At 48.0% G+C, this 24,860-nt stretch overlaps 1 protein-coding gene across 1 annotated transcript in view; it reads right to left on the minus strand.

Moving 5' to 3' along the window:
* Positions 1-7,477: 7,477 nt before the first annotated feature.
* Positions 7,478-24,860, minus strand: part of LOC144173098 (translation initiation factor eIF2B subunit epsilon-like) — a 49,049-nt gene continuing 31,666 nt past the window's right edge. Inside the window, exons 12-15 of the mRNA XM_077701608.1 lie at positions 20,476-20,566; positions 18,856-19,078; positions 11,788-11,943; positions 7,478-7,593 (exon numbers count right to left, since the gene is read on the minus strand). Of these exons, the coding sequence (XP_077557734.1) occupies positions 7,507-7,593; positions 11,788-11,943; positions 18,856-19,078; positions 20,476-20,566 (557 nt within the window). The 3' untranslated portion in view covers positions 7,478-7,506. The remainder of the gene's footprint in view (positions 7,594-11,787; positions 11,944-18,855; positions 19,079-20,475; positions 20,567-24,860) is intronic.

Raw genomic sequence — 24,860 nt, forward strand, 5'->3', positions numbered from 1 at the left:
ATTGTAAGAACATTAGCTTGTCGTTATGTGATTCTGAATATTTTTTCCTGAACATCCAAATTACAGCCGATTTCGGACGTACGACTGGACGTACGGAAGTGTTAAAACCGGACGTCCAACGGACGTATATGGTACAGGCGGTCAAAGAATAAACCGGACCCAGCGAGCGGTGCGGGAAAACTATCGGCGCGACACTTTCCGGCCCAGCGCCTGCTGTCGAGATAGCGGAGGGCGCATGCGTGTCCCTACCTATAGTTTGTGCATTTCAGTTTCCTTGATTTCAGCTGCAGCACTTCGATCCTCTGGAATGCGACGCGCGGCGGCGCCTTTCCCGGCGCGCGTACCGAGCGAGCGTGATGCTTGGCAGCAGCCGGCAGCCTGCGCCATGCGCTGATGCCGCGTAACTGTGCGTTCATCTGAAAATGTTTGTTCGGCGCTCTTTTTATCATTTTATTGACTCGAGCGCAAACTGGCGTTGAAGAAAGGCTGCGATAAAGATTCACACACGACTGAACCAGTGCTGGTCGTTATGCGACGAACACACAGTTGATAGCAAGAACTGAAAACAGTGATGGTTTATTCGCTTCGGAAGAATAGAGTGAAATACACAATTGTGCGTTTTAAGTGAATTGCTACCGAAAAGCAATGAGGCGTTTCCTTCCATGTCACCCATCGGACAGTGATAGCTATGAAGCGCATACCGCAAGTAACTCGTCCTGCATGGCCAGATTCGTGAAGAATGCCGTCCCGCGTCCCCATAGAGCAACGGAGGCACATCGTGCGACTTTTCATCGAAGGGACTACTCAGCGGGAAATTTGCCGCCTCACCGGGAGGTCTAGGACTTCTGTAAGCCGCATATTATACAAGCTTATACCGGGATGATCAGGGCAGACCCGTTGATGCAGAGCGCAGCGGGCGGGCTGAAGTCACCAGTGAGGAGCAGGAAGTACTGATTGTCGCAGCCGCTGTGGCAGATCCCTTCCTGTCTACAAAAGAAATTCGACAGGAGCTGTCATTGAATGTCTCTTGCGAGACAATTCGAAGACGACTGAAGGAGGCGGGACTGGGGAGTTGCGTGGCAGCGCAGAAACCCCACCTGACGGACCGCCAGAGGCCGGAAAGGCTGGAGTTCGCAAGGGCGGTGGAGCAGTGGACAACGGACGAGTGGAAGGAAGTTATAATAAATGACGAATCGACTTTCTCCACTGGCTGGGATCAACAGCTGCGTGTTTGGCGTCCGATGAGCTGCAGGTACGAAACTGAACTGTGAAACGTAGCTGGTAATGCGCATTCTAGACGATACATAAACTACTACAGTGTAAGGGGTCAAATTGGGAGCACGGTTTAATGTGACAATTGCTGAGCATTCCTTCGTGGATCCCGAGTGCAACGCTAAGCGTAATTGTTAAGGCTAGCAATGCATAACTGCCTGCTAATATCCATATTTCGGAGCAACCGATATACAATGTCCATGTAAATTTTATTCAGCTGGGTTCATTTCAAACGTTTTAAACGTAGTTTTATAACCCCCGTTTGTTAAGCGTTTCTTGTCCCTGTTTTTTTACGAAACACTTCAGGTAACCCGCATCGGCTAATGGGGCATTTTGTAATTCTCGGTGTGGAAAGCGGATAAAAATGATGCATAGTTTTATACAGGATACTGTTCGCCTACGTGCCAGTGGTGGTGCAGCCTCTCACTAAAAAAAAATGTGCCCGTAATTTCGATCAATATAAACTATCCAACACGGCGAATGTCCTTTCATTGATTTAGCTAGTATACCCTCCCAATATCTTCGGGCATACCTTTCCTCGGAGATATTTTTCCTGATGTATTTCTGTATTTAGAATACAAGTTCGCTTTATTCACTTTTCAGATACCCGTCCGGCTACATCCCAAGCGTCTTTTCCAGTGGGAGCGTCTCCGTCAGCGTATGGGGCGCAATGAGCGCGAATGGCCTGGGACCCCTCGTCAGAATTACTGGGCCATTCAATGCTTCCCAGTACTGTAACATCATTTCGACAAGTCTGCTCCCCTACGTCCTGGACGGCCCGTTCATGGACGGGTGCGTCATCCTGCAACAGGACCGAAGACCTAGCTGTCCATTGTGGGAACGCGACCTTAGCGCGTTCCCTTTGGTTCGACTTCGCCACACCGCTTGCTCCTCGCGGGAACTTGCTCGGCAAGACGTCGGCGAGGGGGATCTACCTCCTCGCCGTAGGAGTGTCTTTAAGCCGGCGAGCGCGCGCGGGATGCGAGCTGCGGGGGGAGTTGGAGCTCGGGAAGCGAGGCGAGAGGACGTGCCTAGCGACCTCCTTCCTTCGAGGATCGGGCAAAAAGGAGGGCGACAATGGCTGCCATCGGCGTCCCAGCGACGCAAACGTGAGCGCGCTGAGGCGGCGCCCCGGCGATGACTGTTGTCGCGGTGAGTCGAACCTCTCGATTCCCTTAAATTGCCCGGGCGAGGAACTAGATCCTCGCCGTCAACCAGCTAGCCTGCATGCTCTTTGAATATTTATTATCTTGTAATAAATGTCAATGAGCGAAAACACTTGTCGCTTCCTTTGTTCCGGTGAGACACGACCCGCCGCGGCTGGCGCGGCACAGCGCGCAGCCGCGGGGTGGGGGCAGATAGCTTGCTAGCGGGGCGAAACGAGAAGACAAAGACTGATTAGTCTCTCTCGTCGCCGGTTTTGCTATCGCAGGGAAAAGTAAACCAGTTTACTTTTACCCCTCTATAACCCCACACCATACAGCACGAGCCGTGAGATCACTGCTCGAGGACCACGCGTTGCGACAGCTGCGGTGGCCTCCGTGCGGGGCAGACCTAAATCCGATAGAAAATGTGTGGGGAATTATGAAGATGAATCTCGGTAAACGAAATGACTGCGGTCGCTCGGCGGACGAGTTGTGGCAGGCAGTGGAAGATGCATGGGGACGCCTGCGCTCCCGTCCCGAAATCATAAAGTCGCATTATGAGTCGCTCCCCCCAAAGCATTCGTGAAGTTATAGAAAACGACGGAAACTTCACACGCATTTAATAAGGGGAACCACTCCGACAATCACCGACGTCTTTTTTTTTTTTTTTTTGTTCCGAACCGAATAAACCTTCGCTGTATTCAGTTCTTGCTATCATCTGTGTTCGTCGCATAAGGACCAGCACTGGTTCAGTCATGTGTGAATCTTTATCGCAGCCTTTCTTCAACGCCAGTTTGCGTTCCCGTCAATGAAATGATAAAAATAGCGCCGAACAAACATTCTCAGGTGAACGCACAGTTACGCGGCATCAGCGCATGGCGCACGCTGCCGGCTGCTGCCAAGCATCACCCCCGCTGGGTAGGTGCGCCGGGAAAGGCGCCGCCGCGCGTCGCATTCGACAGGAACGAAGTGCTGCAGCCGAAATCAAGGAAACTGACAGGCACAAACTATAGGGAGGGACACGCATGCGCCCTCCGCTATCTCGACAGCAGGCGCTGGGCCGGAAGGTGTCGCTCCGATAGTTATCGCACGCCGCTCGCTTGGTCCGGTTTATTCTGTGGACGCCTGTACATCCATCGGCCCCCTTCCGAACGTCCGGTAGAGCCGGCATGGACGTGCGGCGGACGGCCGACGGACGTCCGGTGGTTGCTTGGGCCCTTTCATTTCCAAAAACGTAATCCACAATGGTCTATTCAAAGCTTTCGCAATTTCTACGCACTGTGTTATCGCGGACAAATTATCATCAAAGCACCTGAATCCATTCTGCGGTTCCCCTAGGATTTCATTTTCTTCCATCCATGCTTGAATTTCTGATTTTATCGCCTGCAATACAAATCTATACATTACTGATATGTTACTGTTAATGGTCTGTACTGTTACGATTGAGCCCGCCATTGGGCTTCGTTTCAATACTCCTCGGCTGTGCGGCGAAGCCTCCACTACGTGCGCCTTTCAGACAAGCCCCACCGTGTCAGTGACTCATGTTTTTACATCTCGACAAGCCCGGGTCAGACGCTTCGCTTTCGGCGCGTTTAAAACTTCGACGGTTACCGACGAAGCACGTCTCAACGCGCTTCAAGGACACAAAGGCCCCGCGATCGCAACGGAGTCCTCCTCTCTCCCCTCTCTCGGGCTCAGCGTGCGCTGCTGCTACCCACTGCTCAGGAACTCTGGAAAGAGTGTGGTGTGTCTGTAACGTTCGTGGCATGTGCACAATCTAGAGGGAACGCTGTTTTGACCGTTGACGCATTTGGGTATAAGTATACGACCCCCGCAAGCGCTATAACCAATTCCTGTTTGAGCAGTGAATCAATGCTGTCACTCTGCTCGAGTCCTGTACTGTTACCTCGCCCGTCGCGGCATTGTTCTTTGGCTTCGGCTCACCTCTCGCTGTGAAGTAAACAGTTACGTTAGCCTACGGCTTCTGGACTACTTCACGGCTGCAACAGCGGCTGGCCGCTCGCTTCACACCACGCTACCACACGTATGTCGGAGGGGACGGAGCTCGGCTCGGGTCGGCCCTCCCGGTCGCAACAGTACCAATACCGGATTTGCTGCCTCTGCCTTTATATATTAAATTCATCCTAGTTTCCATCCGACCTTATTTATTGCCGTTATCAATGATGCCTTACTTTTTGGTTCAAGCAGGTTTGTCAGCTGCCTTGGCATTCCGTCCAGGCCCACTGCTGTTTGGGGGGAAACTTTTTGCTCGGCTTTTTCCAATCAAGGTTTCCCCTTTATGCAGTCTCCTGTGGCGCTGTTGTCATCGGTGTAGGCTTCACTTCCTCCATTTTCCTAAACTTCTCACTAATCACTCGATCAATATGCGTCAATGCCTGCTCTCTTCAAAATTTTTACCCTCATCATCCATCCAGAATTGTTGATGGACATCGCTTTTTGAGCCTAGTGCTTTTACATGGTGCCAAAACTTCTTGGATGCGCTTTTGTCCTCCTTTCCTGTTTCTGCCATCCGTTGGTCGCTTTTTTGCTTGATCTTTGCTTGCGCCATTTTTTGTACTTGCAGTTTTTAACAGCGGAGCTGTTGTTGCTGGCCGTAATGTGTACGGCGTCATCGAAAAAAAATCCCGGTCATAGTTACTCTCCCCGTTTACCGCGCATGTGAGCACGCGTTTTACGAGGGGCCTCCGGCGTCGTCCAGACTGGCGCGTAGCACTCGCAAAAAATAGCAAGAAAACAGTCCACGTGCACCCGATCGTCAAGGGGGGTCAACAAGACAGGATCGTGCTACAGACGCCCAGTTCGTAAAGAAGGTTGCCGCCGGTCCTAGTGCGTGCTGACGCGTTCCACTTTGGAAGAAATGTGAAAGCGTGCGGACAAAACGATTCGGGCCCGCCAGTCATGCATGATGGAGAGGACGACATATGACAATGACTACTACGTACCACGGTGAAAAGCGACGACGGCACGTGTAAATAAACAATTTTAAACGTAATGCAATGCATGGCGGTGTGTCCCACAGTGCTTACATAGAAATAAATCCTGCAGCTCGTAGCCACCCCATCTTTCTTTCACTACCTCCAGTTCCATACCAGTTCTTATCGCCTCTTTATGTTCCCTCGATGCTTTTCTCCGCTGGTCAATCGCCTCTTTTATTTCATTATTCCACCAGCTTCTCGACTTTCTCTTACCTTTAGATCGATTACATTGCTTGGCTTCCTCCATCCGATGCTTTATGAACCCGACCATTTCGTCGTAATCCCAGTTTTTGTCTGCGTGCTTATTGATTTCGTCTTCCATGATATCATCGATCATTCACTCATTGCTCAAATTAGCTCCTCCGGCTGTGAGCAAGGCATCCCAAGCGCCACATTGCGGCTTCCACATCCCTAGAACCGTCAGGCGCTGCTCCAACAGATGTGCGAGCATGAGCAAAACACCAGATGGTGAGGCTTCGGCCAGCCGTTGGGCTTAGTTCCCAATTTGGCGCCACTTCTGTTACCACTGATTTTGTGTAAATACCCGGGCAGCATTATGCGCCCTTTGGTTTCCGCCTACTCTATATGTGTGCGCAGGAGTCCAGATCACCCATGTATCTTGAATCTACTGACTGAGGCCTCCAACTTTGCAAAGAATGTCGGTGGCCATAAAATTGGGCGAGGAGGTCCTGCTCAGTCTTCTGAAAGCGTCCTGGGAGTGTGTGATGAAGTGGAATTCGTGGGCCGTGGTAGATGAGGACACATTTTGTATGGTCTGAATGGCGCCGGGGTACGGCATTTGATGGACAGATTCATTCCATGGTTGCGCAGTGGAATGCCGATCACGGTGGCCGTGTAATTTGTCTTCTTCCGCGATTGATGCCGCTAGCTTGACCTGCACCAAGTGCTTCCGACATAATGAGAAGCGAAGTTTCCCCTCCTGTCTTTCTCCGTAGTTGTTACTACCCTTACCACAGCTCAAGGGCTTTTGAGTTGTCTCTTCTCTGCCTGGTTACATTGGTGGTCGGCGCTTTCGGTCGCTGGGAGAGGAGTCAGTGGCCTCATTATGGTCTGATTACCTTCTTTCTCCAGTTTTTTTTGCTGCAACTGTGCGTTTTGGCTACAGCCTGGTTTGAGCATGCTAAAATGGTGGCAGGTGGTCTGGGTGTTGTATTTTTTCAAGCGAAGCATGTATTGGCTGGCTTGCGCAGTCAGTGGTGGTGCAACGCCTTGCGGCAAAGGCAACTTCACCCACGTACTCTAATGGCGATGACGACGCCCTTGAAGTGATTTGAATGGTACATACCTGTGGCGTCGCAATGGCGACGGCCCCGAAGGGCGATGGAGAGACCTACATCGCTCACGTTGAAGGGGTAGGACCAGAGAGTTTATTCAAAAGGGCATTACATTACCTTTTATAGCTCTGGCATAGCCCCCTGGTGGTAAATAACCGAAGCACCGAGATACAAAAACCTCGATACTTCAGTACCAAATCTGGGGGAGATGGTTGGCAGGGATAAAGTGTTGGAGCCCACCGTTTGCAGCGGGCGTGCACGCAACAGGGTCATGCTATATTACGCTGCAACAAGAGCCAATCAGCATCGTCGCTCACATCACGCCACATTGCGGGTGAGGTCGATCAGGGTGGGCAGCTACCTTCTAGTGCGGCATGGGTAGGCCACACGAGGTTTTCTCCGCGGAAGAGCGGGGTGCCAACGAAGAGTGTAAAAGTTCCCAATAATCGCAGCAGAATAATCTACAATAATGTACGTATAACAAACATTTCCATTCACGTAAAGCTCGGTGAAACGAAAGGGTTTCGTTAGCTCAATCGGTGGTTTAGCATTTTCATTTCGGTCATTGTGTTTTCATTTTGGCAAAAGCGTTTACGTCTTCGTTTTGGGGACACTGCATTTCGATTTTGGTTTGTTTCGTTTTCGTTTTTTTTTTCCTACAATAAATGGCCAAGCTCTCAGCACTAAATCAAGAGCAACCTGTTAACACCTCCAATCTCAGTACCACCTGCAGTCCGCCACTGGATCTCAATCCTATTCGAGACACTGGTCAGGGGGCATCCGTTTTTTTATTCCGCTCTAGTCATCATCACCATCGTCATCCTCCTCCTCCTCCTCGTCACTTTCCTCTTCCGCTTCCTGGAGCCACTGGACAAACTTTGCCGCCTGCATGGAGAAGGGAGAGGACCATCACCAGGTTGTAGGCACAAGTTTAAATACCGTTCTGACCTTCCCAGGCACAACTGCAAGCAATTTTAATTTGTTATTGGTAGAGATAAGTAAGCTGCGAGTCGAATCTTTTTGAATATTTTTTCAAGAGCTTCTCAACGTAGCCATCAAAAAAGTTGGGGGAATTTGAGCAGCCAGGGCTTCACACAACTGTGCGTACATGTGCTAGTGCTTGATAAGGAGAATGGATATTAATAATTAAGAATGGCAAAACAATGCAGTAAGACATGTTGGCAGACACTGTCATGAAGATAAATTCCCCAATGTGCTCTCCCCAACAGGGAATGTCTGACAGGCGGCAGACCCTCCAGTGACTACCGTATTCGCACGTATCTAACGCGCACCTTTTTTTGCTAGAAGTAGCCTTCAAATTTGTGTGTGTGTGTTACAATCAGGCTCAAAACCGAAATTGGCTTCACGCAAGTGGCCACAAGCACAGCCACGGACACAAACTCTCTGCACAATCCAACTCAACCGAATGCAAAACCATACGTCAACATCGTTAGTAAATTTTGTGCGTACGTTAGCCAGCTGCTGCATGTAATTCTGCTATTCCAACCAGCACCTCGTTTCAGTCGTTATGGCTATGCAGAAATACCACTACAGAGCGTTCATCAAGCGCAATGTAATGTCCCTTGCCAAAAGTGAGGGGAACCGAGCAGCACCACCTAAATTGATTGATTGATTGATCGATCGATCGATCGAATGATCAATCAATCAGTCAATCAATCAATCAATCAATTTAGGTGGTGCTGCTCGGTTCCCCTCACTTTCGGCAGGGGACATTACATTGCGCTTGATGGGCGCTCTATAGTGGTATTTCTGCATAGCCATAACGACTACCTGGGGATCTTTAACGTGTGCCGAAATCTCGCACACACGGGCATTTTCGCTTTTTGCCTCCATCAGAAAAGCGGCCGCTGCGGCCGGGAATCAAACCCGCAACCTCATCCTCAGCAGCTCAACGCCTTAGCCACTGAGCCACCGCGGTGGGTACCACCTGAATTGGGCGTCCCGCAGACATGAGTGCAACATTGGCGTAAACACGGCACACCGATATTTTCATGCAAGGCTTCACCGACTGTGAGCACAGACATTTTTGAGAACTAGAAGGGTCTCCGGTGGAATTATTAAACTAGCAGCAAATGAACCAACTGCCCATCATGGGAAGGTCAAGGCACTTGAAATTGCAAACACTTTGTTCCCCGCTACAGTTGGATATTCAAGTTTAAGATGCACAGGGAATTTTTGCTGCCACAGTTGCATGCGTCAAATAAAGTGTCTTCTGCCAGGCGCTCAGTGCCGTGGCTTTTACATCTATGCAAAGAATTGGCGTCACATATTTTTTTTCAAATTTTGCTGCAAAAACTTACCTGCGCATTACAATCGGGGGTGCATTAAAATCGTGCACACAGTAATACGGTAGAAAAGAGGCGCTTGTTAGACATCCTACCAGCCGGTAGGAGCGGGTATGTTTTAGCAAGGATAGCAACAAGCAGTAACTCTTGGGTCGTCACTCTCGCCACTATGGACAAATATGCCACCTTTCATCCTTTAAATCGGGGCCCGCTTGCTCGAACAAATGTGCTTATTGAAAGTCTTATTGGCAGGCTAGTCTTATTCGCGGACTACAATAAGCCTGCAGATAAGATTCGGGCTAGTGCGCTTTCCTGAAACCACACAGGGTACGTAACAGAGCCGTCTTATTCAAGGAAAGCGCATACCTTGACACTACGGAAAAGCGGGGAATACGCCACAAAACTGCTTGTTGGCGTTGCGGCCGTCGGGCAAGCGTTTATTTTGAGCCATGATCAGAAATATTCAGGAAATGCTGACCATCAGGCAGCGTATTTGGGCTCTATCACGAATATGCTATACCTATACCTATAAGTAAGGGCACCAGACAAGGAGACAAAATCTCTCTAATCTCTCCAACACAGCATGTTTACAGGAGGTATTCAGAAGATTTGACTGAGAACAAGTGGGCGTAAGGGTTAATGGAGAATACCTCAGTAGCCTCAGATTTGCCGATGACGTTGTTTTGCCAAGTAACTCGGGGGGGCAAATTGCAAAGCATGATTACCACACTGGACAAACAGAATATAATCGCGGACCTGAAAATTAATGTGCAGAAAATTAAAGTAAAGCTCAATAGCCTTGGGAGAGCACAGCAGTTTGAGATAGGTGGCGAGGCAGTGGAAGTGGTAAGCGAATATATCTACTTAGGGCAAGTTGTGACCCCAGATCCCAACCATGAGGCAGAGATAATTAGAAGGATCAGAATGGGGTGGGGTGCATATGGCAGGCATTCTCAGATAATGAATAGCAGCCTACCATTGTCACTGAGGAAGAAAGTGTATGACAGCTGCATCTTACCGGTACTCACCTACGGGGAAGAAACTTGGAGGCCCACTAAGAGGGTTCAACTTAAATTGAGAACGACTCAGCGGGCAATGGAGCGTAAAATGATAGGTGTAACATTAAGGGACAAGAAGAAAGCGGAGTGGGTGAGGGAGCAAACTGGTGTTAAAGACATATTAGTAGAGATTAAGAAGAAGAAATGGACGTGGGCAGGGCATGTAATGCGAAGGCAAGACAACCGTTGGTCATTAAGGGTAACAGAGTGGATCTCCAGAGAAGGCAAGCGTGGCAGGGGGCGGCAGAAAGTTAGATGGGCAGATGAGATCAAGAAGTTTGCTGGGATAAATTGGTCGCAGTTAGTGCAGGACCGTGGTAATTGGAGATCCATGGGAAAGGCCTTTGCCCTGCAGCGGGCGTAGATAATGATGATGACAAATCCACTATAGTCACCTGCCATCCTTGGTAGGCCACCTCACGAGGCCGAGCAGCTGTGTTTCGGTTGCCCTGATCACTGTTGTGAGTCAGAAACAAAGACGGTCTGCTACATGGCGTGCGCCCGAGAGACCCACTAGGCTGATGCACAAAGAACTCACAGTGTGCGTACAATTACTCATGAGGAGTCCCGAATAATGTTATGCTGTAGGTGTGACATCTAAGTCATGTTTTTAGTCTGGCCATGAATAGACTTCAGGATCATTGTAGTGGACTTGGATGCAACGAGCAGTCCGCACTGCTGGGAATGACAACACACCCACGAGAACCGTGAATTGCAAGCGAACGTCATAAATACTATTGAGCCATACAAAGGCGTAAAGTTTATATTTTCCCAGAGGGAGCAGGAACACAGTGAGCAATTTATATCTACACGACTTTCTCCGGACGGTGAAAAAGCGTCGTAAAATCCAAACAACAACAATTATGCCTATAAAAAGTGTCACGCGACGGATCCGCCAGAAACTTCAACGTAAACTACAAACTACTGGTGTACTGGGCTCAGGAACCCAAATCACCAGGGAAAAGGATAATGCAGTGCAAAAGCCAGTCCCGCTGTATTAAAACAAATGTTGTAGCGCACTCCACTGCCGCAATTTCTGCCAACCAGTGCAAATCATGACACACAATCGCGACAAACACATGCGGAAGCCAAAGCGTGGCAGCGTAACCCCGTTGACGACTCACTGGTAAGTGGGTAAACTGAAAACCTGTACACTGCTCCCACAACCGCTGAGCAATAAGAGGAGACGCCAGCAAGGAGAGCGGGAAAGCGATTCTGCAGAGGAGCGAGCAACTGCTGGAGGGGAGAGACCAGTTGCTACTAGTATCGAACACTGCTGGTTCCAGCACCTACTGGTTTGACCCTACTGGTCTCAGTAGTACTGGTTTGCCTCGGCTAGTTCCAGTTCTACTTCTTTGCCCCTACTGGTTCCAGCACCTACTGGTCTGGTCCTACTGGTTTTTAGTAGCTTCTGGTTTCATCTGAGAATAGTCCAATAAACCAGTATTGCACAATTGGTATGGACAAGTACCGCATACAAAAGAGCTGGTCCCGGTACATAGTCTGGTAATCAATTGATGCAACTCCTACACACGAACAGTCCCGCACTACCGCATACTGCACTAGAGCCGATTCTCTGGTTTGCTCTAACCTTCCACAGGCCTGCACACTTTCCAGGCAATAAGTGAGCAAAAGTCGGAGGATTTGCCGATCTGCTTCAACTTTATAGCGAAAGTCGACAAGCGAGCAAGCGACTTGTTGGGCAGGGCACGCACCGCTTTCCTGGCCAGTCCAGCCGCTGTGGAGGCGCTCGGGTCCTGCTTGTGGAACCAGTGGATGATGGTGTCCTCAGCGAGCACCTCCTGGTCGTACAGCCACTTGAGGATGAAGCCCGTGGCTGACGTGTATCGCTCGTAGCTCGCCACAAACTCCTGCAACAACAGCGGAAAAGTGGTGATGCGGTAAGTGCTGTGTTTTTACATCAGTGCTGCATAAGTCTAATCCCCCTCCCCGTTCTCGTGCCCGCGTGGAATGAAAACTTGACATGTGGAAGGAAAACTCGGGAAACTGTTGTACAGAATACGAAAAAATTTGTGTTGGGAGGTGAAGCTGACTTTACGGAGACCTACGTGGACGTGGTCTTTGGAAGCTGGCTTTCCCACTTTGCGTGTTGCGCAGTGAAGTATGGCCATTTACGGAGAAGAGAGCAAGGTTACGGCCCCACTGTATACTCCTCCTCCTCTCCACCCCTGCTGCCATTTTGTTCTAAGGGCAAAGCCCCTTAGGGGCTGGGGCTGTTGGTGTCACCTGTCTTCATCGTCGTAATCGTTGTCATAATCGTCGTCTCATGTAGTCACGGTACTAAAACACCGGGACACTCGTTTACGTCTTGCGCTGGAGCGCTTCATAATGCGTACTAAACAAACACCGGGACTCTCCTTTACGCCTCGCGCTGGAGAGCTTCATGCTTCAAAGACATCAGACTTTTACAGCACAGCTGTATACCTCTACCCTGCAATGGTTTCATCTCCATTGCCAAAACGCCAAGGCGCCAAGAATACACTTATACACTGCATACTTCGCCCCTTTCTGGGTTTTACGTTAGTAGAAGTGGCCCGGGATTTTTTCCTTGTACAATCCGCAGCAATAGTTGAAAAATGCCAAAGAGTATAAATTTCGGGTGCGGACTGTGCACAAATTCTGCAACCAGTTTCACGCCACTGTAATGCAAGCCACGGCCTAATGGGCGTGTCATCCGCCATTGATTTTTTCCTGTTGTTCTATTCTAGCTGGAATATTGTCAGAAACCACTAGCAAGTAAAGTTTTGCTGTCGAGAGTTGGACGACGGTGTCATTGTATCTTTGTTGGGGGCATGCTGGCCATTCCAAGGTCCCGTCCCAGTGTGTGTGGCAGTGAGAGCATCTCAGGGTCACATAGCAGGCATGAAGAGGGTCGGGCGCTTCTTACAACCCAGTAGCAGCTATCTACGAGTAGTCGGCTCAGCAGATGTGTCTTGCCATGCGGAAATACGATTTCGGTTGCATTTCGTTATTGCAAAGGGAAGTAAAAAAAGGCAAGTGGAGTGGTTGATACACATTTTCCCACAAGCACAAGAATAAGAAGTGTAAGAATGTAAAATAACTGCACAGTGCTTCTTTGTCAAGAAGACTGAAAGGTCATGCTGCACAGTCAGTTGCGCAGAGAATATGCAAAGATATCTTTTCAGTTTCAGAAATACGCATATGCAAAAATATGCAGAGATCTTTTTTTGGGAAAGTAGCTAGCAGGAATAGCAGAGGTTCCTCTGCAAATAGCTAATTTTCTCACAGGCATGACAAACTTGTTACACTTCAGCCCAAACCGCCAGTGTAATTATGGAGTTCCTGCTCCAAAGGAGTTTTTTGTACTTTTGTACAAAAAAAAGGAGTTTTTTGTACTTGTTTTAGTGCTAAAATACAGATGAATAAATCGAATTTAGTGGGGGAAAAGGCAAACCCGGTAGCACACATGAACAAGGTAGGTCTCAAGTTTTAGGGTTTAACGCGCTGACGCTACACAGACAACGAGGCACACCGTAGTGTAGAGCTTCGGATTAACTTTGGCCACCTGGGGAGCTTTAACGTGCGCTGAAATCTCGAACACATGGGCGTTTTTTCTTTTCGCCTCCGTCAGAAAAACGGCCGCTGCGGCCGGGAATCGAACCCGCGTCCTTGGGCTCAGCAGCATAACACCTTGGCCACTGAGCCACCGCGGTGGGTTGAATTTCATCAGCCCTTCCACCCATGAAGAAGGATGAGCAGCGAAGCTGTGGTGTGTTTTACCTCAATCAACATACCTATGCCTGAAACAAAACAAACTCGTAATTCCGAACTGAGCATGCTTCCTAGCTGATTAGCTGAATTAAACTTGTATGGAATTGAGTTTTATTTTATAGAGGGGAAAAAACCTGTGGCCGTCCATTTCCCTACCTTAGATGGCCATGTATTCAGAGATAGGAATTCTGAAACCTCCACAACTTTTCTGTGAAGTTAGTAATGATGAAAAGAGAATGAAACTAGTACGTGTAATGTTAAAGACCGTCCTAGCAGCCAATTATCACATAATTTGTTTCAAGATAATTTCGATACAACAGGAGTTACGGCTGTTTCATGTGACCACAGTCCCTTTATAGATGGCCACCTATTGACAGCAGACAAGCATTCTGTGACGTTTACAACTTTACACTGAATTAACTAATTATGACAATTTCTCTCCATGCAAGCACAACAGCTAGGTATTTTTCTCGCCATTGTTAATATGGACTTATCTTAAAGGGACACTGAAGTGAATTTGTCAAGCTCCCATTTTTGCTTGCACTGCGTAGACTGGCTCAAATTAGCACACTTTTCATCGTTTATTCGGTTGACAAATCGGTAATTATTTTACAAAGCGCGAAAGAAGAAAAACTACCATGCGCGGTTTGCGGCGGCCGCACCAACTAAAGCTGTGACGTTAGGAGGAGCGGGCACCGTGATTGGACGATGCCCAAGGTGAGCAACCAAACAAGTTTCGGTTTCGGTTTCGGTTCTGTAAAACACAACCGGTGGCGTTGTTGGATGGGCATTCTCAATGACTCAGTAATCATCGTACCGCGCTTCTGTCATGTTGTCAGCTGTAAAAATGCATAAAGATAAGCCTCCTAGGACGGCTTGGAATCGTAGCATTCACTAGCCGAGACCTACGCAGTGCATGAACGCCCTCCGCGTACCCGCAGACGCCCAAATGTCATGCGCTTTTCCCCCATATTTGGAGCTTGCCTCCCTCATGCCTGTATCGTAAAAAGCGTGTTCGCACCAGGCCAAGGGTCTGTTCATTCTGGCCTGTGCCCACTGCCTGCAAGCAGTCGGTGCTTATGGCAACAGCACGCCAACGAGAACTCGCTAGCGCGCCAGTGCCAGCCTGCGCGCGTTTTGTGAACTAGTTCCTGGAGCCATGAACGTTGCGGCCCAAAAAAAGGTGAACTCAATATAGAAAACATCGGCGGAAAACGAAAAAGTTAACTTACAAAAAAAAAAAAAAAGCACGTACCCGCGGGGATTCGAACTCGTGACTTGCAAAATACTTGCTTGCGAGTGGCATACCTAGCAACCCAGACCGCTCGGCCACGGAGCGGGCTCCGCTGGCATTGGTAATCTATACCTATAAAAAGAAGTGCCCGACTGACTGACTGACTGACTCATCAACGCCCAGCCAAAACTGTTAGACCTAGAGACTTGAAATTTCACAAGTTTATTTGCGTCATTGAGTAGATGCTCACTAAGGCGGGTTTTTCAGAAATTCCCGTCCTAACCGAAGAAAAAGGCGAAATTGTGGTTTCGCGAATTCGTGATTTTCTCGGTCACCCATTCACTAATCGAAGCGCTTTTTGCTGATACAAGTAGCCCCTAAGAATACCTAAAAAGTAGTTTTTGTATTTCGCCCTAACCTACACCAGCGAGGTGATTCCGCATTCCGGAACTAAAACGGTGTTCCTAAAGATTCTCAAATAAATCTTTCACCGATTCAGTAATCAAACTGATTTTTGCTAGAATATGTTACTCATACAAATGCACAGAACCGTTTTTAAGGATTTCGCTCTGCAACGCCGCTAAAAGGGTTTTACAAATGACACGACTGATGAGCCAAAAAGGCCTGGCAGGTTATGTACACGTGTAGCCACACTGCTCTTTCAAACGGCTACAGATTGCAAGGGCACATTCTGACTACGGTGTTGGAGGTCAGTATTTCTTAAAATTTTAGAAATTCCAATATGGAGAGAGTGAAAAGCGGTAAAATAGTCTTTCAGATATTAATTTTTTTACCGCCCGCCATCTTAGATATCGAACTGGTTTTTGTTGAGATAGGCAACGTACTCACGTATCTCAACACTGTTATACAACATTTTTCAATGACACCCTCCCAATAGAGGCAAGCGGGATTTCGGGAAAACAGTTTGTTTTACATTTTCCTAAATAACCACCCAGCCAATTGATATCTCCCATTCGTTTTTTCTTGAAAATACTGCCCATTTAATTGCCCAAAAACTACTTTCAGGATTTTGTCCTACCATGCGGATAAGAAGGCCAGCGAGATTTTTTAATCTGCATCCTTTTGGACATAAAATTCAGTTGAGTTTTCCCGCGTTTGCTTAGCGGTCGCCATCTGTTGACACTTTCGGCAACTACGCGTCTCCCGCAGCAGCAGGTGTCATATATCATAAATGTAAAAGAGAAGATGTACCAATAAAAAGCGCAAAGCTTAGCCCTCGGCATCTGCTGGGACTACCTGCAACCTCGCGCCTCCCGTAGGTAGCCCCTGTTACGTATGATAAAGCTGTACCGATGAGCATCGTTCATACTTCCTACGAGGAAGAACACCCCTTACCCAGCCGGCCTCCATCATTTGTTCCCAGCGCAATCTCCTTCCGAATTCAAGTTGTTTTTGCAACCTGGCATTCTTCCTCATATCATATTTAGAGTGCAAGCAAACCAAGCTCCTCCTTCTTCCATCCACTTTTCCAAACCTTGAGCTGTGGGAGAACCTGGTGACTAACAGCGATCTGGATGTCCAGACAATACTTCATCCAGAGCGAAGGCTGCCCACTCATCACATGGCTTTCTGAAATTGGGAACCACTCCCACTTCGCCGGCTTAATAAAACCTTTTTCACTCACTGACTCATTCGCTCAAACGCGCCATCTTGGTGCAATTTGTTTAGCGAGAGTTGGAGTAAAACCCGAGTACCAGTCGTTTCACATTACCACGACGCGCCTGCAGTAGGAGCCTATGTACTGAAAGCACGCAGGCGCTCCCGAGTGTGTACCACTTCCCAATGAAGTAGCCTAATATGGTGACTAACAAATACCAATTGCTGTCCTTATTATAATGCACCACCCGGGCACCGCCGGGTAATAACGCTAGTATAGGGTATATATTGTACAACCTGTTTACACTTTTCTTTAGTTTTGGCATTTCAAGCAGCTTAGGTGACTATTTGTTGTATTGCGCTCGTGCAGTAAGCGTCGCCCGAGTTTCCACAATAGCTCACGTGTAGCAATTGCATTTCGTAGACGGAAAAGCGTTTGCAGATGCGTAGTCGTGCTGCTGACCGCTGTGCTTGTTCGCCCAGCGCAAAAAAGTGCTTCCCGCACCCTAGTTTTACGCTGTACGGTACAAATATCACTTGATTTTATTTCCTTAGTACCTATATTGACTTCGCTGACTCTTCTCCCGCCTTCAAGAGGCCTTATATTTTCCTACTGGCATACCAGTCAGCGAAGCGTCGCATGTGCGCTTGTGCAGCGCTTGGAGCTAGATACAGTGTACAAACTAACCAAGTAAAGAAAGGCAAACTCTACCATTCACAAACGCGTCCTGGCTTCGTTTCAACTGAGCGAACGAATTGCGACGACCCGTCGGTGGCCGGCGGACGAAACGCTGGGCCGACTGACTCTGTCTGAAGGCCGGGGAGCCGTGCAGTCGCGCAGCCAATTGCCAGCTTATCCCCTCCTGACGTCACACGAAAACGCCGAAGAAAATGGGCGAGCGTAAAGAGAGGAGGACAGCATTTTCGAATTAATTAATTTTTCTGCTAAATAAAATCGCGTAAACGCGCCCAGGGTGGTCGAAACATGGCCTGGGGACTCCGGACTACAATTTGCGCAAAAAATCACGCAATGTTTACATATCACTTCAGTGATATGACTTAGTAATTTAAATGACGTCGTGATATGTGCCTTTCTTTATCAATACACAGCGGTGTCTTTTTATTTTGTTAAGAGCGTGTCTGTATGTAAATCATTTTCCTTGTAAAACATTTCTTGACATGTTCTGCTTTGTGAATTAATTACCATGTTTTGTTTTGTTCGTATAAAAACGTACCTGCGTGTCAACTGTGCTCGGAGGGAAGCCTAGTCGGCTAGCCTCTCTCAGGCTAGCCGACTTTTTCCTTCCCTCCGTTTTTCTGCATTCAGAAAATAAACTTCAATTCAATTCAATTCAATCCAAATGAAACTCGGCGTAATGGTGGAGTCGTCTTAGCAGCCAATTTCAGTAAAATTATTTTACGTAAAATTGGAGCTACAGATCATTTGACACTAGCTCTAAAGTGAGCGCATGCGATTATTGGTCGACACGACTTCATAGAAGCACGAAATTTTGTTCAGAACCTAACACAAGACAGCTTCATGCTAAAACGTGCAACAGGAAAAATTCTGCTTGTATTTCCAGCTGTGCTAGCTTTATTAGGCCACAGATAAGTCTTTGACAAAGGCAGCTAGCTTGACCCCTACCTACAGTATTTTAGCGCTTTTAACCCACCCACACATATAACCTTCACACCCATGTTGTGCCCAAAGACAAAATGAAGAAAAAGACATCCTAGGGCACCCAAGCACTCCTTATCATATAGTGCATGCAAACACGTTAGTATTGAATTGTGAAACGGATATGTTGGTTTTGTGTGTGCCACCATATTTCACAGCTGTTATTGAAAAAGGCAGTTCAGACTTTATTGCCACTTACATTGCACCGGTGGAATTTGTAGACCTACTGCTGTGTTCATTGTATTCAGTGTTCACTGTATTGTATTGTATTCATTCACTGTATTATATTCACCGCATTGTATTCATTGTGTTCAGTGTGTTTACTGTAAGCACTGTAATGATGCGTTGCCTACAGTGGCATGTCGTACGCAGTGGTATGCATACATTCCCTCATTTTCGCCGTCATCCTTTTCACTTTGCAACAGTGTCCTGCGTGCTTGCCTGTTCCCCGAACTGGTGATCCCCCTGCCCCCCTTCCGTGATGATGCACAGCCCGCTCACCTCGAGGCCCAGGAGGCAGTCGGCCATGGAGTCGGGATCCCGGACATAGTTTCGCAGCAGGGCATGGAACTGGCCCAGGCACTTGCGCAGCCTGGTGCCGTACTCGGCCGCACTCAGCTCCCGCGATGGTGCCGCTTCCTCGGCGCTCAGAAGGATGGGCATCTCCAGCACCACCCGCGTCACCACCGCGATCACCCCTCGCATGGCTATGTTGTACGCGTACCTGCGAGGGGAGGGGAGCGTGCCACGTTAGGCTTAGCAATCACCCCACACATGGCTATGTTGTATGCGTACATGCGAGGGGAGGGGTGCAGGCCACGTTAGGCTTAATACGGTGACGACAAGCCACGTTAGGCTTAGCACGATGACGACAAAAACTAAGAGATTGTGTACATTTGTGAAGATATCCGGCACCCCCAACATTTCACCCCACGGAAAACAAGAAAAATAGCACCCGCACCACTGACCACATAACACAACCTTTAAATCTTCGTAAAAAAATTTGTAAGAACCCCAGTGTGGGGATGGTCACAAAGTGTGTACGTAAGCATTCTTTCCAGGCATTCACATCTGTGCACACACGTACACATTCTGCTACGGCGAAAGTGGGCATTTATTTCTGCGACAGGGACAAGGAATCCTGCACAGAGACTAGACTTGGCACTACAGGGACCACGGCAGCCCAGGGAGCTTCTACTCTTCCACACCAATTCAGGCATTGCCCATCATATTCCACATGTCCAATCGATGTCAACAGTCATAGTATGTTTGTTGTGGAGGCCTAGGGCCTTTATTTAAAGGGTGAGGGTGCTTTGTTAAATGAAGGGCACAAGGCCTCAAGGCCTTTTATTTAACACCTTGTATGACCTGTGTGCACATATATAGCACATTGTGACACAAGTTGCAGACAGACTGATGAACATTCTTGGGGGAGTTGCCAAAGAGTGCTTGCACACTGGACAACTACATCATGTTTACTCGGATATAGAACGTATTGGTGGTTATCAAACATTTCTTTTTTTTTTTTTTTTTACCCAGTAATAGCGCATTGCCAGGAGGAAAAGAATGCAACCAAAACAACCATTCAGCTGTAGGCCGAGGCACATCTTCCGAGCTAATTATATTGCAAATAGCTGCTAGGCTGTCAAAAAAAGCCCCTCCTGTTGCGTCAGTTACTCTTATAATTCTTTGCGATTGCAATGCTGGCTGCTGGTGCAACACATCTGTCACGTTGCAGTGCACACTGAGGTGAACCGCATTTCAGGCCAGTACTGCCCCCCAGCAAACTGTACTCTTACAGTTTCTTAATCATTGGTACGGATTACATGCACAAAAATATGGTAATGGAGACAGAGAAGGACGAGATAACCAAGCTTGTGATGCAAGAAGCTTCAGAGTGTGGTTAATGTCCATTCAATAGGATGTGGGGATCGTTTAGATCCCCTTTTCCTCTTCCCGCAAGCACAGCCCTTAGCCGCACATGCCGCACGCGGTCAACAAATTAATCTGAGCCTCAACACAATTTTTTTTGTACCCTTGAAATAATCCGCAGGACGTGTTGTGCACGACAAACATTACGTCAGGCTCGTGACAGATGACACAAGAGGGGAGTCCACTTGCCTCGAAGAGTTGATCTCGAGGATGAGGTTGTCGCACTTGACGTTCTCCTCAACACCACGCTGCAGGCTCTCCACAACCTCGTTGTAGAACACTGCACAAGCGGAGTGTGCCCAGTGAGCGTGACGTCGCAGCCGGCACATCTCTCTGCCTAGATGCAAGCGCATTGCCTGGCGTGCTACGTTCCAGCAACGAATAACACGCAAACAATGAAGTCGCAACGTCTGCGGGGTGGGTACTGATGATGCAAATATACCTGTTGCAATGTAGACCCCAATGTGGTGTGAAAATCACAGTTTGCTGATGTAAAAACGTTTGACGTCACACACTGCAGACCAACAATTCTAACATGCTTTCTAACATGCTATCCTCAGTGCAGACAAAAAAGAAAAGCTGGAACAAGAGAGCGACAACAAACCACACACGAAAAGGAAGGAAGCTCCCACTAACGCATAAGACTTGAAGAAAGTGAAGCTGCACGCAACCTTCACGACCATCACGACGATTTAAGTCCCTGATTGCAGCCGATTTGCTTCTTCTTCGCTGCCACAACGACCTTTACTCCATCATTGTTGCTATAAGTGTGAGCTTCCTTCATTTTTTTGGAAGTGATAATCATTGGAGGTCACCTTGGAGGGGCGTACGCGATGACGTGTCTTTCTCGTTCCGAGCAAGTGTTGCCACAATTACGGCGAACGCTGCAATTTTCTTTTGGCCAATCTTGGCAAATCTCCCTTAGTGGGTATGCTTGGCTTGACAAACGTGCACAGGGGACGCTGGGCGGTCGTCGTGAGGCACGCACACAGGAGCGCTAGGCATTTTCTAGGAGGTGCCAGAGAAGACACCAGGCAGCTTTGAATGGGGACCAGTTCGTGCCAATTATGTGCCTGGGCGCAACTGTTTGACACCTTCACATGCAGCCAACATGGCCACACTGGTATTGCGAGAGAGTGCACGTGTGGAAGTACAATCACACCCACCAGAAAAACAGGACTGTCAAACGATGCAGTTCAGCCACAAACTAACCGGATTTCATCCCTGTTCATGTCTGCTCACATACATGCAAATGATTTTGTGTCCCATGTACTGCAGCAAGATCTATTGACTTGATTGAGCAACCACTGGATATGAGAACACTGCTGCAATAGGATTGAAGGTGTGCTTGCCCCTCCATGTGAAAAGCTTTTTTTTTTAAATTCACTGTATTCACTGCCCCGTTTTAAAAGAAGCTGTTTCAGACAGCTAGACTAAAAATTTCAGAAACTGAGTACTGGGAATGTCGGATATAGGCATACACTGCTCTGCTATACCCTGAGCTCCCAAAGTCGGCCTCATTACTATGCACAAATGCATCGCTGGGGTACTTATATGCTTACAGGGGCAATGAAGTAAGAGTCCTTATAGTTTAAATAAATACCTCCACAAGGCCCCATGTGCCCCTATAGAGCACATACCACGAGCACTTCTAAAGTTTGATCCACTACTATACACAAGTGCAATGCTGGAACGACGTTTTTCATAGTCAATAAAGAAGTCTGATACTAAAGCATAGTGTCCATAGCACCTTTTACTTTCATAAAAGGTGCTACACCTTCATAAAACCCTATTTATCCCAACGGCATGTATACGGCCGGGCCCCTTAATGAACCTTTTGCTGTCTGTTGTCGGGCCCCGGCCAAAAACGCAACACGGCCATTACGGTCCGCTGTCGGGTTACGCCTGACTTGGGTGTTCAAGGTTAAATTTTGCAGTTTTTCTCACTGCAATGCGCCCGCATTCTTTGTGTACAGCAGTGAGCTCATTTAGGGTGAACACGGGAGCGCAAGACCACCAGTACTATCAGAGCAGCCTAATGTGTGATGCGCGAAGGAGCATGCATGCGCTGTTCGTGTCGAGCAAGGCTACGCTTTCAGCGAGTGCATCGCGTCATTGGAATGTCTGAGCGTTGTCTGCTCACTTCATCTTGCATGTAGCGGGGAGCAATCGGCCGCTGTATAAATAACTGGAAGGTGGAATCCCCAAGAAAAATGTCGCTGAGTGAGGGGTTCATTACCTTGGATGCAATGCAATCTGTTTGTCACATCGCAACTTGCCAGCCTGCTTCAAGAAGACCCGATAAACAGATGATGCTCATTTTAACAGCACATTAATTCTTCAAGTGGCTGCCACTGAAACCGAAGGAACGCATGCACACAATGTTTATCAGAAATAGATTGAGAGCTTCAAGCGAGCTCGGGCACTACAACCTCTATTCAATTCACGGTGGAAAAGCACCTTTGTGATTTTGATTAGGCATGTTCACACAAAGATCGCAGATTCGATTTTCAAAATGAAACACCATACGGAGACGACGCGCAACACAGCAGAAGACGAGGCGCTCTGATGACGCCATGCGCACGCTGAAAGCAAATTCTGGCTCGACACGAACGATGCACACGTGATGCTTTGCACATCTCACGGTAGGCTGCTCTGATAGTACCGGCGGCCACGCGCTCCCATGTTCACTTTAAATTAAGCGAGCTCACCACTGTACATGATAACCCATCTCTTGGAGGATAAGTGAACTTTGTTGAAGTCTTCTTCTTTTCGAACTGGGTGCATTACAATGTTCAGCACGGTCCTTCTGGATTACAGAGCATTTTCACGTGTACGCTGTTTGCTGAGAAGCATGGCCGCTTCCTCATCGCGTGCGTTCTGCAGTGGTGCACTTAGGGAAAGCGATGATGACTTCAGTGAGGAAGAGAAGTGCATGCCTCCATCAGTTGGTGATGACAGTGATTCGACAGAAGCAAGTGACAAAGACCAAGACAGCGGAGGAGACAGCAGCATGTGGATCATTACTCGGTGAGATACGCATTTTGCCGAAAGACAATGAAATGGCGGTGGACGCTTTTCCCCTGGCATCTAGAGGTTTCCATTGTCAATAGTTGTATTTGGAGGCGCACAAAGCTGCAGAATCATGGCAAGAAAGAGCAGGGAAACCTGCACTACCACCGCAACCTCATCCAACAGCTGGGGGGTGATATCAGGGCTCGAGCCAAAAAGCGGGACCCATCTGCACATATGGTAAATATGTGGCGAGTTTTTCTTGCACAGTTTGTGTTTTTCTTCGTGGTGCCAGAAACTGGAAAAATAGGTGCAGACTGGAATGGCTCGAAACTGGGTAAAAGTCCCTGCAAAGGGTTAAAGTTGGCTTCTGCTACTGTACACAAACACACTGGTGGGAAGACATTTTTCTAGGTGCAATATAAGGAGCCTATATAAAAACAAGAAAGCCCTAGGACCTTGCATTAAATCTTTCACGCCATAGGCAATCGGAAGCCGGCTTCCAATGATTTCAAATCTCCCGCAAAATCTAAAACCCGTGCTCCACAGACAACTATCGCCATCTGGTGTGTTCATTCGCAACTTCTCTTTCAGTTTTGGTTTCGTTTGTTTATGTGTCGCGTGTGGTGGTGGTGTAGCCAGAGAAATTTGAACCGAAGGTAGAGGGGATTAGGAGGAAAATGGCGTCAGGTTCGCGCCGCGCTCCGCACAGTCGGACTGCTGTAGCGAGCACTTCGGCAGCTCCTGCTGTCGATTTTTTTGATTCCAGCAGCAGTGATGGGTCAAGCAACGATGTGGGACATTCAGATTTTAGTTTGGACGATGAAGCTCCAGTTCAGGTGCCTCGCACTTCAACAAGCGCTGGCAGGTAATTTCGTTGTGACTCCGCGCTGTATTTATAAACAAAACGTGCTTCTTATCTGACGACTGCGGTTTTACTTTTGTGTTTAGGGTCTCGACAACGTACGGCCACGATATTTTGCCAAATTCACCGCGCTGTATCGGGCTATCACCTTCAAGATAACCTGGCACTCGTGTCAGATTAGCACAGCAGGGAGATGCGCAACGCTTCTCGAGAGCGCTGGATTTTTTTTTCTTGTTTTTTACCACCGAACTGATAAAGATATTGTGCGAGAACACAAAAGAGTATGCTTGGATGCACATTTTACAGAGACTGGCTCACCCTTCAGTGCCTTTGTGGCGTGGCACAATCGTCAGTTCCGCTAGGTTGACGGGCCATCAAAAATCCAAAACTTGGTGTACACTATTGATTTATATATTGAATCATAGCCAAGGAACGCAGGAACAATTTGTATATCTTAAAATTCCTGAAATAAGTTTTAGTCTTGGTAAAATTGCCGATTTGTGTTTTTTGTATACTTTTCTTGGGGGCTTTTTTCTGATTATTTGACGAATAAACTGTAAGTAATTGTACCTTTAACAAAACTGCTGCTTTGTGTTTCGAAGAGCAATCTATGAGCTACAATTTCATGCATAGCAAGGCTAAGTGTGTCCAGTAGCTCAAGAGAAAAAAAAACGTTTTCTGGAAGCACTCCAAATCG

Source organism: Haemaphysalis longicornis, unplaced genomic scaffold (genome assembly GCF_048455015.1).
Source record: "Haemaphysalis longicornis isolate Haplotype H1 unplaced genomic scaffold, Haemaphysalis longicornis Haplotype H1 scaffold_29, whole genome shotgun sequence".
NCBI classification, from domain to species: domain Eukaryota; kingdom Metazoa; phylum Arthropoda; class Arachnida; order Ixodida; family Ixodidae; genus Haemaphysalis; species Haemaphysalis longicornis.